General features: G+C 38.3%; 1 protein-coding gene across 1 annotated transcript; it reads right to left on the bottom strand.

Annotated features, from left to right (window-relative positions):
- Positions 1-1667: 1667 nt before the first annotated feature.
- LOC137627363 (ras guanine nucleotide exchange factor R-like) lies at positions 1668-17391 on the bottom strand. The gene is made up of 8 exons (XM_068358449.1): positions 17328-17391; positions 15972-16094; positions 15522-15743; positions 14635-14833; positions 13464-13586; positions 13014-13235; positions 12127-12325; positions 1668-1706 (listed from the first exon to the last, which is right to left on the bottom strand). Exons 1-8 carry the CDS (start codon positions 17389-17391, stop codon positions 1668-1670), a joined length of 1191 nt encoding a protein of 396 aa, XP_068214550.1.
- Between the last annotated feature and the right edge of the window lie 606 nt (positions 17392-17997).

Raw genomic sequence — 17997 nt, 5'->3', positions numbered from 1 at the left:
CTGATTGGTTAGAATTACCTTGTCCAACCAATCAGCGATCAGGAAACTTTTCCGAGCTAAAAGGGCACCGCTGCGAGTCGGTGCAAATATGTGTCGCTAAAAGAAATGGACTATAATGATATTCATTTGATGGGGAAGAAAAGTATTATTATTATTATTATTATTATTATTATTATTATTATTATTATTATTATTATTATTAGCCAATCCACAACCCTAGTTGGAAAAGCAAGATGCAATAAGCCCAAGGCTCCAACAGGGAAAAATAGCCCACTGAGAAAAAGGAAATAAGGAAATATATATATGATTTAAGAAGTAATGAACAATTAAAATGCTTTAATGACAATAACATTAAAACATACTCCAAATCTAAACTATAAAAAGACTTATGTCAGCCTGTTTAACAAAAAAAAAAAAAAAAAAAAAAAAAAAAAAAAAAAAAAAAAAAAAAAAAAAAATTTGCAACAAGTTTGAACTTTTGAAGTTCCACTGATTCTTTAAAATACAGTAGTACAAAAAAAATGTTTAAATTATGAAAAAAAAAACCACAATATTTATCAAATCACTATCAGCGTGTGTTTAATCACCTGATCTGTTAATTACTTCCGCTCTCATTATAAGCTGATTAGCGATTAAGAGATCCACTTCCTAATTACATGCTCAGATACTCTTCAGTCATGAGTTACCATGACCTAGAGTCTAATATGTATCACAAGAGAAAACAAACACGTGATTGAAACAGAATGTTTACATGTATTAGCAAAGGACATATACAACTCATTAGAGCAGTTGGTAAACATCTCAATAAGCTATTTGAAATTTTAATTGTTCATTACTTCCTATGTCGTTTATTTATTTCCTAATTTTCTCTCCTCACTGGCCTAATTTTCCCCGGAGGAGCCCTTGGGCTTATAGCATCTGGCTTTTCCAACTAGGGTTGTAGCTTAGCTAATAATAATAATAATAATAATAATAATAATATCAATGATAATAATGATAATAATAATAATAATAGTACTTATGAAAATAATAATAATAATAACAATAATAATAATAATGCTAATGATAATAATAATGTGTGTGTAGAGAGAGAGAGAGAGAGAGAGAGAGAGAGAGAGAGAGAGAGAGAGAGAGAGAGAGAGAGAGAGAGAGAGAGAATTTACTTTGCAAACTTAATAAACTCTCAGGTCGACGAACCTGCTTGTCGAACGGTTCGTCAAACCAGGTTGTCGAACCTGTTTGTCAAATGGTTCGAAGAGGTAGAGTCAGTTACAATGCATAAGGTTTGAGGACAATGAAAACCCGCCCACAAAAGTCAGGCTAGAACAGACTTTCTTCCAACCTTTCGACGACCGTGTTCGACAACCAAATACCCCAATTCACACGTTCGATCATCACTTCAAACACTTTTCTGTCGAACTGTTCAAACCAACCTTTTAAGCTTGGAACCGTGTTACATAAGATTAAATTACGTACGGTACGAGTTTCGTACTCGTATCATAGCCGCCTTCAAGGGAATGAATCCTTATCAAGAAAACGAAAGACTACACTATCTCTTTCACGGCGAGATTACATAATTGACTAAGAATCTCTAAAAAAGTATATTAGGCCTACTTGCTGTACTTACATTTCTGGAAGAGCTGAAACGCGCGCCACACACTATCCAATTACCATATCAGTTCTCGAGCAATTTCTAAATCACAAACCTGAAAAGACAATAATAGTTATCAGTCTGAAGAAAAAAGAATATATATATATATATATATATATATATATATATATATATATATATATATATATATATATATATATATATATATATATACAGCACTGAAGTAAGTATATCAGTTAAGAAACATTGAGCTAAATGGAAATTTTTAACTGGGTTCTACAAGGCACTAGAAAAGTTAGAAGCCCTAGGCCTACATGGCTGGGAACTATGGAGCGTGAAGTAGATGTATGGAGAAGTATTGATTTAGAAGCTCATGAGAGAGACAATTGGCGAAATCTAACTGAGACCCTTCGCGTCAATAGGCGTGGGAGGAGATGATGATGATAATGATGATGATGATGAAGCTAAATGGGCTAATATATGATTTATTTTATTCATGTAGGATTATGCTAATGAGGATACTGTAAAACTAATTCGTGAGTCTAAATCATAAGCTGTTTATGGAGATATCTATACATTTTGCTTGTTAGACTCCCCTTTCTTTAAAAATGATGAAAAGGTTGAACACTATTCTTAACTGCTATTATACAAGCCTTCAACATCCTAACAGAAGAATCTCATAAACAATTATATGATAAATTTTTAAATGATCTAGAATATCATATAAGACACATTTAGTTGCCTTAGGTATTGCCTCGTTAATATCAGACACTTTACAAAATATTACCATTATGCAATAGATAAACAAAGTAACTTCGAATATTTGGCCCTCCAACTAGGCCTGTAAGCCTGTCTTGGAGTTCTAAAATATTATTTTTTTCTTTCCTATACCAATGACATTAATATTCACCAACGTAGAAGTGTTTTAAAAGAGATTTGACAATCAAATGACAGCGTACATTTGATATACTGTATATTAAAAATATAAATTAAACTAAAAATGGAGTAATTACTCAAAAGTGTCTATTTGTGAATTGTATGTTTAATGGACACGAGTAATTACTCCATTTTAATTTAGTGTATATATTCTGAATATATATATCAAATGTACGCTGGCATCACAAACTTTTGTTTGGTTGACTTTAACTTGACTATGTTGACGATGTCAGTTCCAAGTCGTTTAGTGAGACCAGGCTAGTTTTTGTTTTTGTAATTCTGTTTTATATATATATATATATATATATATATATATATATATATATATATAAATTTTATCCTGCTTCCCATGTGGCAAATTGTTTTAAATTATGAAAAAGTAAGAGGTAAACAATAGCTTTGCATAATTTGGCAGTATAAGAGCGTGGTCTTTGAAACAAATACCGTTGCAAAACTAAGACTTGAGATATTTTGTAAACTTTATTATTCCTATTAACCAACAGAACGAATGTTAAAACACTACAATGGTACTAAAAACAACCTTTTAGTTAAATATACGAGAAAACGTAAAGGGTAAAGTGTATCTTATCGCTGTAAAAATATTTTGACAGATTTTAAAAAGGAAAACAAAGGTTAACGTAATTTAAAAATTTCCTTCCACCTGTTAGATTGTCTCAAATACCTAGTCTCGTTATTAGAGTCTTCATAAAATGGTAATTATGACATAAATGTGAACAATAACTGTTTACAAGAAATGGAAACAGAAGAATAAGATTTATGAACGCCAAGCAACCTTCTAATGCTATAATATCTGATAGATCTACTGCTGCTATTATTTTGTATGGAATCGAAGGGTTGATAATAAAGCATAGAAACTGACTTATCAATTTGGGCCTTGTCATGGTGATGGGGGGGGGGCTAAGACTATTCATCTAGGATTCTAGGGGGTGCAAACCCCAAGCTTTCAAGAGGGAAAAATTAACGCCCACGGTTGAGCAAAAGACCCAGGAATGTTCAGAACCTTAGATACGAACTTACGAAGTGAAATATATCATTATTACATTAAATATTTAGCAAATACTACGAGACAATAAGAACATACATTGCTCAAATTATACTAAATAAGGTTGTGCTATGAGAACGCCGAATTCACACATACAATGCTGAAAATATCAGTTTTATACATTCCATAGCAATGGAATCGCGAGATCTAGTATCACATAGCGAAACATTTGATCTATGTTGACTGAAAAAATCACATATTACTTACACGAAAGCAATGAATGAACACAAACGCCGTACACCATCACAAACAAACCGAAACACTATAAGTAATTGAACGAGAGGTAATAACTAATAACGTCATTAACGGCGTCATCACTGATAGCGTTGCCACTCTAAATATCAACGGAGCAAACATACATAGCGGACAAGTTATGTAGTTTACGTAACCAAACACTTTTATAAAGAAATATTGTGAGTTTTTTTTTAAGAAAGTAGGCTTTTCTTGTAGTAATCTATACATACAATACTTGCTGAGATACATATAAGTAACATTTAAATGAGATACGAGAAATCCAATCGGTATTAATAAGAAAGATTCAAGTTTACTGTCCGCTAAAGATGAAAATGGCTTCGGCAACAGAAAGTGGCGGGGAACAGTGTTGGTCGAAGTAGTGTTGCCTTTAAACCTGATCAATTAATCAAGCATTCGCTATCAAGTCGTGTTTGTGTGAACCACGTATTAGATAAAACGCCATCTAAGGTTGGTGAGTGTCATTTGACTTTATTCGATCTGGATCTATGAAACTATGAAGAAAATATAGCTATTTGGAAAGAGCCGACAACTGCTACCAAAGGCTGTTTCAGTGTTGCCACAGATGGAGATTTATCTCTAGATTTGGGAATTTATTCCTAGATTTGGGGATTTTCGGGTGTCTGATGGGGATATTCTCTACAAATTTCTATGAAGAAAATGAGTAAACCTTTATATTGTTGCAATAAGTTTACTTGCAATTATATGAAGTATAGTGAATAAGTTATATAGTAGTATAGTCTACATGATCAGAAGGAAATATATTTGTGGAAATGGGAATTTTTGTGTTGTTTTGGGGATATTTTCATTAAGATTTGGGGATTTTTAGACTAACTCATCTGGCAACACTAGGCTGTTTGTGTTTTTAAATGCAGACTCTACTCGAAGTTGTAGTGGCGTGGAAGTGTTTTATATAATGGTGGTTTATACCTGTCGTAATTTCGTAAACGAGATCTCCAGATGATGAAAGTGAAGTCTAATGGCTCTTGTAATGGTGACTAGATATTTTTTTATATCCAGCGTAATCTCCAGACTTGCAACTCGTAGTTCCCAAGCCGACAACCTCGTGCAAACTTGATTGAATTGTGAAATCGTGATGCTCTAAACTGAATTGTGAAATCGTGATGCTGTAAACATTAGCCGGAGTGAGGTCGTAAAATTTATTTACAGACTTAGTGGGTTACTATAAATGCTCTATTGTAATGATTTGAAGATACGAACATTATATCAATTTCATGGATGAATATATCAAGGGTAAACAAGAAATAAAGGAAGTTTGCTAAGAACATTTGAGTAGGCTAGTGTTATGAAGCAGCTATCCTGATTTTTTATGTCAGCGTATTTGTTTTATTATTGCTATACACAAGTACAAGAAACCGGGGGAATTTTATAAGACCAATGACTATAAATGCTCTATTTTAATGATTTGAAGATACGAACATTATATTGCGAGGATGTATATAACAAGACTAAACAAGAAATTGGAGAAATTTGATGGGATCAATTGAGTACGCTAGTGTTCTGAAGCACATATTCTGAATTTTGATGTCAAAGTGTTTGTTTTATTATTGCTGTACAGAAGTCTGAAGCAGATGTCCTGTGTTTTATTATTGCTGTACACAAGTCTGAAGCAGATGTCCTGTGTTTTATTATTGCTGTACACAAGTCTGAAGCAGATGTCCTGTGTTTTATTATTGCTGTACACAAGTCTGAAGCAGATGTCCTGTGTTTTATTATTGCTGTACACAAGTCTGAAGCAGATGTCCTGTTTTATTATTGCTGTACACAAGTCTGAAGCAGATGTCCTGTGTTTTATTATTGCTGTACACAAGTCTGAAGCAGATGTCCTGTGTTTTATTATTGCTGTACACAAGTCTGAAGCAGATGTCCTGTGTTTTATTATTGCTGTACACAAGTCTGAAGCAGATGTCCTGTGTTTTATTATTGCTGTACACAAGTCTGAAGCAGATGTCCTGTGTTTTACTATTGCTGTACAGAAGTCTGAAGCAGATGTCCTGTGTTTTATTATTGCTGTACAGAAGTCTGAAGCAGATGTCCTGTGTTTTATTATTGCTGTACAGAAGTCTGAAGCAGATATCCTGAATTTTGATGTAAAACTGTAATTAGATTTGCTATTTTCAAGTCTACATAACATCAACATGGCCATGCAGAACTTTGCATGTTACGAATCCCTTTTATTGAACTATATACTGTGTAAATGTTACTATAATCATCTATTATTTTTTCAACTTGAGTAATTGATGGTATACGATACGAAATAGGCCTATATACGTACAAACCAAGAGATACTACAGTCATGAATTCTAAAGTCATCTTCAAATAAACTGATTAGAATGAATTTTGATGTAGCTTTATATGAAGAAAAACGCAATTACTTGAAACGAGTTTGTATATAATCATGATTATTGTCACCCCCATCATGGCCTCAAAACCTAATTTTCAAGAGGAAAGAGGAGGAGTTCAAGAGGAAGGAGGAAGAGCAATGTAAGAAGCCTACTGTTCCTCTTACTCAACGGTTATGGATCCCGAGAAGACTAGAAGATCCGTGTTCTACTGACCATTATGGCAAAGGTATGTCTAATTGAGATGGTTTTAAATTCATTGTTTTTCAGCTCTTCCTTCCCAATTATTGTTTTTATTTTCTATGTTTTAAATTCACTGTTTTTCAGCTTCTTCCCAATGATTGTTTTTTTTTTTATTTCCAATGTTTTAAATTAATAGTTTTCATAGTCTTTCCGATTGTTGTTATTATTTTCGATGTTTTAAATTACGGTAATTGTTTGCAGAGTTTCTCCTGCCAAATTATTGTTTATATGTTTATAAAGACAAGTCATAGTCTTGTAGAGAACTACTGGTAGGCTGCGCGGGTTATTGCTATCAATGGTAAGAGTTGGCTAATCGTGAATACAACTGTGTTCGTTATGTACAGTAGTTCCGTTGTTTTTCTTATTAGAAATACTTTATATACTGTATATATATATATATATATATATATATATATATATATATATATATATATATATATATATATATATATATATATATATATATATATATATATATATATAAAATATCCCTATCCCTCTATTTTTATGATAATCGTATCTATTATACGTAACAGTCTCCTGCTTCTTGCTGGGTTCGGAACTCCGGATAACTTATTGATCGAAAAAGTGGTATTTTTTAAGCAATATCATTACGGCTATATATATATATATATATATATATATATATATATATATATATATATATATATATATATATATATATATATATATGTATATATATATATATATATATATATATATATATATATATATATATATATAACCTTTTAATGCAGGGTTGGGTTAGACCCATAGATAATGGTGCAATAGGTCCGGTGTTATTTCAACTACGTGATGTATTGTATCTGTCTTCACTCCATTTATGCCTTTGGGATTAAGTGATACATGATTATTGTTGTCATGGTAGATCTCAGGTCAGACGTTCAAATACACAAAGATGATATTAGCCATAGACTATATTTACTGGAGATTGTCACATGAAATTTTCGTGGGAGGTAAAGTGTTTTCTAATTATAAATGGAAGCTAGACGTAGCCAGTGTATGATAAGGGATGGAAACAGATTTTGAGATGAGGTACGACGTTGGTTAGCGTGGGGGAGGGATGAATGTTGTAGATATTCAACGGCGAAGATACTTAAGATTTACAGGAATATACTTCCTGGAAATTATTTATGTGGATTAAAAGAAAAATGGTTAATAATCGCAATTGAATAAACGGATGAAAGTAAAATGGCAAATACTGGCAATTACTTTATTATTATTATTATTATTATTATTATTATTAATTGCTAAGCTACAACCCTAGTTGGAAAAGCAGGATGCTATAAGCCCAGGGGCCCCAACAGGGAAAATAGCCTAGTGAGGAAAGGAAACAAGGGAAAATAAAATATTTCAAAAGCAGTAACAACATTAAGGTGAATATTTCCTAAATAAACTATAAATACTTTAACAAAGGTAAAATGGTAAATACTTTCAATGTAAATAAAATAGGATTTAGAAATGTTAAAAAGTATTCACGAATCGATAAGTATTTAACTTAAAACAATATTTAGATGATTAGTAAAAGTTCCAACATAATGACTAGGCCTATATGATAATTACTGATTTCTTTCATGTATATATATGATACATATTCAATTTTATAAACTAAGAATTGTAAGTGTACAATATTTAGATGATTAGTAAAAGTTCCAACTTAATGAGTAGGCCTATATGATAATTACTAATTTCTTTCATGTATATATATATATATATATATATATATATATATATATATATATATATATATATATATGATACATATTCAATTTTATAAACTAAGAATTGTAAGTGTACATATCTTAATAAAATAAAAGTTGAAAATGGAAGTGTACGAAAACACCGGATCAGCTGTTTGGAATTTATTTATTTATTTTTTATTTATTTATTTATTTTTTATTTTTATTATTTTTTTTTTTTTTTGTCTTTCCGTACCTAAAAGTTTGGTAATCGGTTTATAGTATCTATCAACAGGTATTAGAAGTAGTCATACGAAGGGAGAGGGTGGCAGCTTGAAAAAAAACTATTGAATTTTTTCCAGAGGGGAAAAATGTACGATAAAAGAGTAGCCTATAGGAATTTTATCCTTTGTCAGTTAAAAGAGGATGCTATATTTTGTGCTGGTTAGATTGATCCGTTTAACAGTAAGCTTATAAATATGGATGTGACTAGGTTTATTCTATTTTTTTTTACATAATTATTGATGCATAGTAATATATATATATATATATATATATATATATATATATATATATATATATATATATATATATGTATGTATATATATGTATGTATAGATATATATATACATACATATATATATATATATATACATACATACATACATATATATATATATATATATATATATATATATATATATATATATATACATATACATATGTATATATATGTATGTATAGATATATATATACATACATATATATATACATACATACATACATATATATATATATATATATATATATATATATATATATATACATACATATATATATGTATATATATATACATATATATACACATATATATACATACATATATATATATATATATATATATATATATATATATATATATATGTATATATATATGTATATATATATACATATATATATGTATATGTATATATATATATATATATATATATATATATATATATATATATATATATATATATATATATATATATATATATATATATATATATATATATATATATTCAGCCAGTGCTAGTCCAATACAGGACAAGGGCCTCCCTCAGATATGTCCTCTCACAAGCGTGTTTATGGTCTTTCTATGCCAGTCTACCAGGCTATACCCGTAATGTTCCTTAGCGCATTAATTCATCGTCACCTCTTCCTTCCCGTGTTTCGTTTGCAATCTCTAGGCGTAAAGTAATGAGTGAGGCACCAAAACATTGTTGGTTTAGTCACAAAACAATTATTTTGGTGAAAATTATTATCATTATTATTATTATTATTATTATTATGTAAGCTACAACCCTAGTTGGAAAATCAAGATGCTGCAAGCCCAAGGGCTTTTATAGGAAAAATAGTCCAGTGAGGAAAGGAAATAAGGAAATAAATTATACATGAGAAGTAATGAGTAAAAATTTGAAATTTCTTGTGATCAGTATCAACGTTAAGAGACCTGTCATAAACTGTGAAGAGAAATTTATATCAACCTATTCAACATTAAAAGTTAACTCCTCTCGGTATCTGTTCTGGTTGGGTGTTATCCTTGGTAGGCAAGAATTTTATTATTATTAGTAGTAGTAGTAGTAGTAGTTAATAGCGTCCTTGATGCGCGTTGACTCCTGTGCCTATGGCTGTGTTGGAAGTTTGGAACTGTTGACTTCTGTGCCTGTGGCTGTGTTGGAAGTTTGGAACTGTTGACTTCTGTGCCTGTGGCTGTGTTGGAAGTTTGGAACTGTTGACTCCTGTGCCTATGGCTGTGTTGGAAGTTTGGAACTGTTGACTTCTGTGCCTGTGGCTGTGTTGGAAGTTTGGAACTGTTGACTCCTGTGCCTATGGCTGTGTTGGAAGTTTGGAACTGTTGACTTCTGTGCCTATGGCTGTGTTGGAAGTTTGGAACTGTTGACTCCTGTGCCTGTGGCTGTGTTGGAAGTTTGGAACTGTTGACTCCTGTGCCTGTGGCTGTGTTGGAAGTTTGGAACTGTTGACTTCTGTGCCTGTGGCTGTGTTGGAAGTTTGGAACTGTTGACTCCTGTGCCTATGGCTGTGTTGGAAGTTTGGAACTGTTGACTTCTGTGCCTGTGGCTGTGTTGGAAGTTTGGAACTGTTGACTCCTGTGCCTATGGCTGTGTTGGAAGTTTGGAACTGTTGACTTCTGTGCCTATGGCTGTGTTGGAAGTTTGGAACTGTTGACTCCTGTGCCTGTGGCTGTGTTGGAAGTTTGGAACTGTTGACTCCTGTGCCTGTGGCTGTGTTGGAAGTTTGGAACTGTTGACTTCTGTGCCTGTGGCTGTGTTGGAAGTTTGGAACTGTTGACTCCTGTGCCTGTGGCTGTGTTGGAAGTTTGGAACTGTTGACTCCTGTGCTTATGGCTGTGTTGGAAGTTTGGAACTGTTGACTTCTGTGCCTGTGGCTGTGTTGGAAGTTTGGAACTGTTGACTTCTGTGCCTGTGGCTGTGTTGGAAGTTTGGAACTGTTGACTTCTGTGCCTATGGCTGTGTTGGAAGTTTGGAACTGTTGACTCCTGTGCTTATGGCTGTGTTGGAAGTTTGGAACTGTTGACTCCTGTGCCTGTGGCTGTGTTGGAAGTTTGGAACTGTTGACTCCTGTGCTTATGGCTGTGTTGGAAGTTTGGAACTGTTGACTTCTGTGCCTGTGGCTGTGTTGGAAGTTTGGAACTGTTGACTTCTGTGCCTGTGGCTGTGTTGGAAGTTTGGAACTGTTGACTTCTGTGCCTGTGGCTGTGTTGGAAGTTTGGAACTGTTGACTCCTGTGCTTATGGCTGTGTTGGAAGTTTGGAACTGTTGACTCCTGTGCCTGTGGCTGTGTTGGAAGTTTGGAACTGTTGACTCCTGTGCTTATGGCTGTGTTGGAAGTTTGGAACTGTTGACTCCTGTGCCTGTGGCTGTGTTGGAAGTTTGGAACTGTTGACTCCTGTGCTTGTGGCTGTGTTGGAAGTTTGGAACTGTTGACTCCTGTGCTTATGGCTGTGTTGGAAGTTTGGAACTGTTGACTCCTGTGCCTGTGGCTGTGTTGGAAGTTTGGAACTGTTGACTTCTGTGCCTGTGGCTGTGTTGGAAGTTTGGAACTGTTGACTCCTGTGCCTGTGTTGGAAGTTTGGAACTGTTGACTTCTGTGCCTGTGGCTGTGTTGGAAGTTTGGAACTGTTGACTCCTGTGCCTGTGGCTGTGTTGGAAGTTTGGAACTGTTGACTTCTGTGCCTATGGCTGTGTTGGAAGTTTGGAACTGTTGACTCCTGTGCCTATGGCTGTGTTGGAAGTTTGGAACTGTTGACTCCTGTGCCTGTGGCTGTGTTGGAAGTTTGGAACTGTTGACTTCTGTGCCTGTGGCTGTGTTGGAAGTTTGGAACTGTTGACTCCTGTGCCTGTGGCTGTGTTGGAAGTTTGGAACTGTTGACTCCTGTGCCTGTGGCTGTGTTGGAAGTTTGGAACTGTTGACTCCTGTGCCTGTGGCTGTGTTGGAAGTTTGGAACTGTTGACTCCTGTGCCTGTGGCTGTGTTGGAAGTTTGGAACTGTTGACTTCTGTGCCTGTGGCTGTGTTGGAAGTTTGGAACTGTTGACTCCTGTGCCTATGGCTGTGTTGGAAGTTTGGAACTGTTGACTTCTGTGCCTGTGGCTGTGTTGGAAGTTTGGAACTGTTGACTCCTGTGCCTGTGGCTGTGTTGGAAGTTTGGAACTGTTGACTCCTGTGCCTATGGCTGTGTTGGAAGTTTGGAACTGTTGACTTCTGTGCCTGTGGCTGTGTTGGAAGTTTGGAACTGTTGACTCCTGTGCCTGTGGCTGTGTTGGAAGTTTGGAACTGTTGACTCCTGTGCCTATGGCTGTGTTGGAAGTTTGGAACTGTTGACTTCTGTGCCTGTGGCTGTGTTGGAAGTTTGGAACTGTTGACTCCTGTGCCTGTGGCTGTGTTGGAAGTTTGGAACTGTTGACTTCTGTGCCTCTGGCTGTGTTGGAAGTTTGGAACTGTTGACTCCTGTGGTTGTGTTGGAAGTTTGGAACTGTTGACTCCTGTGCCTGTGGCTGTGTTGGAAGTTTGGAAGTGTTGACTCCTGTGGTTGTGTTGGAAGTTTGGAACTGTTGACTCCTGTGGCTGTGGCTGTGTTGGAAGTTTGGAACTGTTGACTCCTGTGCCTGTGGCTGTGTTGGAAGTTTGGAACTGTTGACTCCTGTGGTTGTGTTGGAAGTTTGGAACTGTTGACTCCTGTGCCTGTGGCTGTGTTGGAACTGTTGACTCCTGTGCCTGTGGCTGTGTTGGAAGTTTGGAACTGTTGACTCCTGTGGTTGTGTTGGAAGTTTGGAACTGTTGACTCCTGTGCCTGTGGCTGTGTTGGAAGTTTGGAACTGTTGACTCCTGTGCCTGTGGCTGTGTTGGAAGTTTGGAACTGTTGACTCCTGTGCCTGTGGCTGTGTTGGAAGCTTGGAACTGTTGACTCCTGTGCCTGTGGCTGTGTTGGAAGCTTGGAACTGTTGACTCCTGTGGCTGTGTTGGAAGTTTGGAACTGTTGACTCCTGTGCCTGTGGCTGTGTTGGAAGTTTGGAACTGTTGACTCCTGTGCCTGTGGCTGTGTTGGAAGTTTGGAACTGTTGACTCCTGTGCCTGTGGCTGTGTTGGAAGTTTGGAACTGTTGACTCCTGTGGTTGTGTTGGAAGTTTGGAACTGTTGACTCCTGTGGTTGTGTTGGAAGTTTGGAACTGTTGACTCCTGTGGCTGTGTTGGAAGTTTGGAACTGTTGACTCCTGTGCCTGTGGCTGTGTTGGAAGCTTGGAACTGTTGACTCCTGTGCCTGTGGCTGTGTTGGAAGCTTGGAACTGTTGACTCCTGTGGTTGTGTTGGAAGCTTGGAACTGTTGACTCCTGTGGCTGTGTTGGAAGTTTGGAACTGTTGACTCCTGTGGCTGTGTTGGAAGTTTGGAACTGTTGACTCCTGTGCCTGTGGTTGTGTTGGAAGCTTGGAACTGTTGACTCCTGTGGCTGTGTTGGAAGTTTGGAACTGTTGACTCCTGTGGCTGTGTTGGAAGTTTGGAACTGTTGACTCCTGTGGCTGTGTTGGAAGTTTGGAACTGTTGACTCCTGTGCCTGTGGCTGTGTTGGAAGTTTGGAACTGTTGACTCCTGTGCCTGTGGCTGTGTTGGAAGTTTGGAACTGTTGACTCCTGTGATTGTGTTGGAAGTTTGGAACTGTTGACTCCTGTGCCTGTGGCTGTGTTGGAAGCTTGGAACTGTTGACTCCTGTGCCTGTGGCTGTGTTGGAAGCTTGGAACTGTTGACTCCTGTGCCTGTGGCTGTGTTGGAAGCTTGGAACTGTTGACTTCTGTGCCTGTGGCTGTGTTGGAAGTTTGGAACTGTTGACTCCTGTGGCTGTGTTGGAAGTTTGGAACTGTTGACTCCTGTGGCTGTGTTGGAAGTTTGGAACTGTTGACTCCTGTGCTTGTGGCTGTGTTGGAAGTTTGGAACTGTTGACTCCTGTGCTTATGGCTGTGTTGGAAGTTTGGAACTGTTGACTCCTGTGCCTGTGGCTGTGTTGGAAGTTTGGAACTGTTGACTTCTGTGCCTGTGGCTGTGTTGGAAGTTTGGAACTGTTGACTCCTGTGCCTGTGTTGGAAGTTTGGAACTGTTGACTTCTGTGCCTGTGGCTGTGTTGGAAGTTTGGAACTGTTGACTCCTGTGCCTGTGGCTGTGTTGGAAGTTTGGAACTGTTGACTTCTGTGCCTATGGCTGTGTTGGAAGTTTGGAACTGTTGACTCCTGTGCCTATGGCTGTGTTGGAAGTTTGGAACTGTTGACTCCTGTGCCTGTGGCTGTGTTGGAAGTTTGGAACTGTTGACTTCTGTGCCTGTGGCTGTGTTGGAAGTTTGGAACTGTTGACTCCTGTGCCTGTGGCTGTGTTGGAAGTTTGGAACTGTTGACTCCTGTGCCTGTGGCTGTGTTGGAAGTTTGGAACTGTTGACTCCTGTGCCTGTGGCTGTGTTGGAAGTTTGGAACTGTTGACTCCTGTGCCTGTGGCTGTGTTGGAAGTTTGGAACTGTTGACTTCTGTGCCTGTGGCTGTGTTGGAAGTTTGGAACTGTTGACTCCTGTGCCTATGGCTGTGTTGGAAGTTTGGAACTGTTGACTTCTGTGCCTGTGGCTGTGTTGGAAGTTTGGAACTGTTGACTCCTGTGCCTGTGGCTGTGTTGGAAGTTTGGAACTGTTGACTCCTGTGCCTATGGCTGTGTTGGAAGTTTGGAACTGTTGACTTCTGTGCCTGTGGCTGTGTTGGAAGTTTGGAACTGTTGACTCCTGTGCCTGTGGCTGTGTTGGAAGTTTGGAACTGTTGACTCCTGTGCCTATGGCTGTGTTGGAAGTTTGGAACTGTTGACTTCTGTGCCTGTGGCTGTGTTGGAAGTTTGGAACTGTTGACTCCTGTGCCTGTGGCTGTGTTGGAAGTTTGGAACTGTTGACTTCTGTGCCTCTGGCTGTGTTGGAAGTTTGGAACTGTTGACTCCTGTGGTTGTGTTGGAAGTTTGGAACTGTTGACTCCTGTGCCTGTGGCTGTGTTGGAAGTTTGGAAGTGTTGACTCCTGTGGTTGTGTTGGAAGTTTGGAACTGTTGACTCCTGTGGCTGTGGCTGTGTTGGAAGTTTGGAACTGTTGACTCCTGTGCCTGTGGCTGTGTTGGAAGTTTGGAACTGTTGACTCCTGTGGTTGTGTTGGAAGTTTGGAACTGTTGACTCCTGTGCCTGTGGCTGTGTTGGAACTGTTGACTCCTGTGCCTGTGGCTGTGTTGGAAGTTTGGAACTGTTGACTCCTGTGGTTGTGTTGGAAGTTTGGAACTGTTGACTCCTGTGCCTGTGGCTGTGTTGGAAGTTTGGAACTGTTGACTCCTGTGCCTGTGGCTGTGTTGGAAGTTTGGAACTGTTGACTCCTGTGCCTGTGGCTGTGTTGGAAGCTTGGAACTGTTGACTCCTGTGCCTGTGGCTGTGTTGGAAGCTTGGAACTGTTGACTCCTGTGGCTGTGTTGGAAGTTTGGAACTGTTGACTCCTGTGCCTGTGGCTGTGTTGGAAGTTTGGAACTGTTGACTCCTGTGCCTGTGGCTGTGTTGGAAGTTTGGAACTGTTGACTCCTGTGCCTGTGGCTGTGTTGGAAGTTTGGAACTGTTGACTCCTGTGGTTGTGTTGGAAGTTTGGAACTGTTGACTCCTGTGGTTGTGTTGGAAGTTTGGAACTGTTGACTCCTGTGGCTGTGTTGGAAGTTTGGAACTGTTGACTCCTGTGCCTGTGGCTGTGTTGGAAGCTTGGAACTGTTGACTCCTGTGCCTGTGGCTGTGTTGGAAGCTTGGAACTGTTGACTCCTGTGGTTGTGTTGGAAGCTTGGAACTGTTGACTCCTGTGGCTGTGTTGGAAGTTTGGAATTGTTGACTCCTGTGGCTGTGTTGGAAGTTTGGAACTGTTGACTCCTGTGCCTGTGGTTGTGTTGGAAGCTTGGAACTGTTGACTCCTGTGGCTGTGTTGGAAGTTTGGAACTGTTGACTCCTGTGGCTGTGTTGGAAGTTTGGAACTGTTGACTCCTGTGGCTGTGTTGGAAGTTTGGAACTGTTGACTCCTGTGCCTGTGGCTGTGTTGGAAGTTTGGAACTGTTGACTCCTGTGCCTGTGGCTGTGTTGGAAGTTTGGAACTGTTGACTCCTGTGATTGTGTTGGAAGTTTGGAACTGTTGACTCCTGTGCCTGTGGCTGTGTTGGAAGCTTGGAACTGTTGACTCCTGTGCCTGTGGCTGTGTTGGAAGCTTGGAACTGTTGACTCCTGTGCCTGTGGCTGTGTTGGAAGCTTGGAACTGTTGACTTCTGTGCCTGTGGCTGTGTTGGAAGTTTGGAACTGTTGACTCCTGTGGCTGTGTTGGAAGTTTGGAACTGTTGACTCCTGTGGCTGTGTTGGAAGTTTGGAACTGTTGACTCCTGTGCCTGTGGCTGTGTTGGAAGTTTGGATCTGTTGACTCCTGTGCCTGTGGCTGTGTTGGAAGTTTGGAACTGTTGACTCCTGTGCCTGTGGCTGTGTTGGAAGTTTGGAACTGTTGACTCCTGTGCCTGTGGCTGTGTTGGAAGTTTGGAACTGTTCTTACGGCAGTTGGCTGTGGAGATTTTTGTTAAACTCACGGTCTAAGTATCCCAGTGATTCCCAACCTTTTTTTTTTCAGGTGACCCCAATAATGCACCTCAAGCCATGACTGCGACCCCACTAGTTTAGTTGTATATGAATTATTATATATTACTATAGTTCATTTCTTTTAGCGATGCATATTTGCACCGACTCGCAGCGGTGCCCTTTTAGCACGGAAAAGTTTCCGGATCGCTGATTGGTTGGACGAGATAATTCCACCCAATCAGCGATCACGAAACTTTTCCGAGCTAAAAGGGCACCGCTACGAGTCGGTGCAAATATGCCTCGCTAAAAGAAATGTACTATAGTTGTTGGCTGTAAAAGTAAGGGACAGTAAATATCCTTCTATAAGATAGGCACTATAAGATTGGAAAAGACAAAATTAACATCATTAAATTTTATTATAGCATTATAAATTTTAAGGCTTAATATGAATAAAAAACCCAATTTTGAAATAATATTTAGTCACATTCCGCAAAAACAAACTAAAAGTATAAATGTTCTCTGTTAAATGGTAAACTGATTTTAATGGGACCCTGGGGCATGGATCATGCTGCTAAGTTTCTCTATTCGTGGTTCAGTCTTAGAAAGTGCTACCCTCAAATTATGTTCAGGTTGCAGCCGATTTCTGTTTTTTGTTTTGATGGCAGTCTTTTTCTTCTTCTTCTTCTTCTTTCCCACCGTTATCCTTACATTAAGGGGTCGGTTGCCTGATACTCCCTCTCCAATGCCTTCTGTCAAAGGCACTCTCTTCCACCGAACCTCTTCTCTCCATATCATCCTTCACCTTATATCGCCATCTAATTCTCTGCCTCCCTCTCGGCATTCTCCCTTAATCATTATTATTACCATCCTCCTTCTTCTTCTTCTTCTTCTTCTTTCCCACCGTTATCCTTATATTAAGAGGTCGGTTGCCTGATACTCCCTCTTCAATGCCTTTTATCAAAGACAACCTCTTCCACCGAACCTCTTCTCTCTATATCATCCTTCACCTTATATCGCCATCTAATTCTCTGCCTCCCTCTCGGCATTCTCCCTTAATCATTATTATTACCATCCTCCTTCTTCTTCTTCTTCTTCTTCTTTCCCACCGTTATCCTTATATTAAGAGGTCGGTTGCCTGATACTCCCTCTTCAATGCCTTTTATCAAAGACAACCTCTTCCACCGAACCTCTTCTCTCTATATCATCCTTCACCTTATATCGCCATCTAATTTCCTTCCTCCCTCTCGATTCTCTCCCCCTAACAGTTTCCTCCCAAGCCCTCCTCACTCCCCCCCCTCCCCCATCCATCCTCAACAGGTGAGATATCTCTCTGCTCAAATATACTGTTGACAGAATCGAGCCTCGTGTTACTTAGTTTACGAAACATTCATTCATGCAATTGCGAGAGTAAACAATGAAACTTTATCCTTCAAAACATTCGTCTGCAATTGCAAGTTTCATTGATTCTTTCAGGTTCATACACATGCGTATTTGGCCTTAGGTTACATACATATTTGGCATGTATGTCTGCTGTGCGGTCTAGTTAAGAAATCTGCAAAAGTATTTTCGGCTAATTTTTTTTTTATATCGTTCGTTTCAGAGAGATGTCTTTCAAGTTAATTTTTCAACCCACCAAAGACAGTCTTTTCACT

Source organism: Palaemon carinicauda, chromosome 35 (genome assembly GCF_036898095.1).
Source record: "Palaemon carinicauda isolate YSFRI2023 chromosome 35, ASM3689809v2, whole genome shotgun sequence".
Lineage (NCBI taxonomy): Eukaryota > Metazoa > Arthropoda > Malacostraca > Decapoda > Palaemonidae > Palaemon > Palaemon carinicauda.
Note: the sequence above shows the minus strand (reverse complement) of the source record. Positions and strands in the feature narration are given on the sequence as shown.

Bases quoted from the DNA above. Each gene is read 5' to 3' on its own strand.
- LOC137627363 (XM_068358449.1), bottom strand. From the start codon at position 17,391: ATGCCGAGAGGGAGGCAGAGAATTAGATGGCGATATAAGGTGAAGGAT. The intron at 16,095-17,327 runs GTTCGGTGGAAG...CTTCCAACACAG, and splicing joins GGATGATATAGAGAGAAGAG to CCACAGGAGTCAACAGTTCC. The intron at 15,744-15,971 runs GCACAGGAGTCA...CTTCCAACACAG, and splicing joins AGCTTCCAACACAGCCACAG to CCACAGGAGTCAACAGTTCC.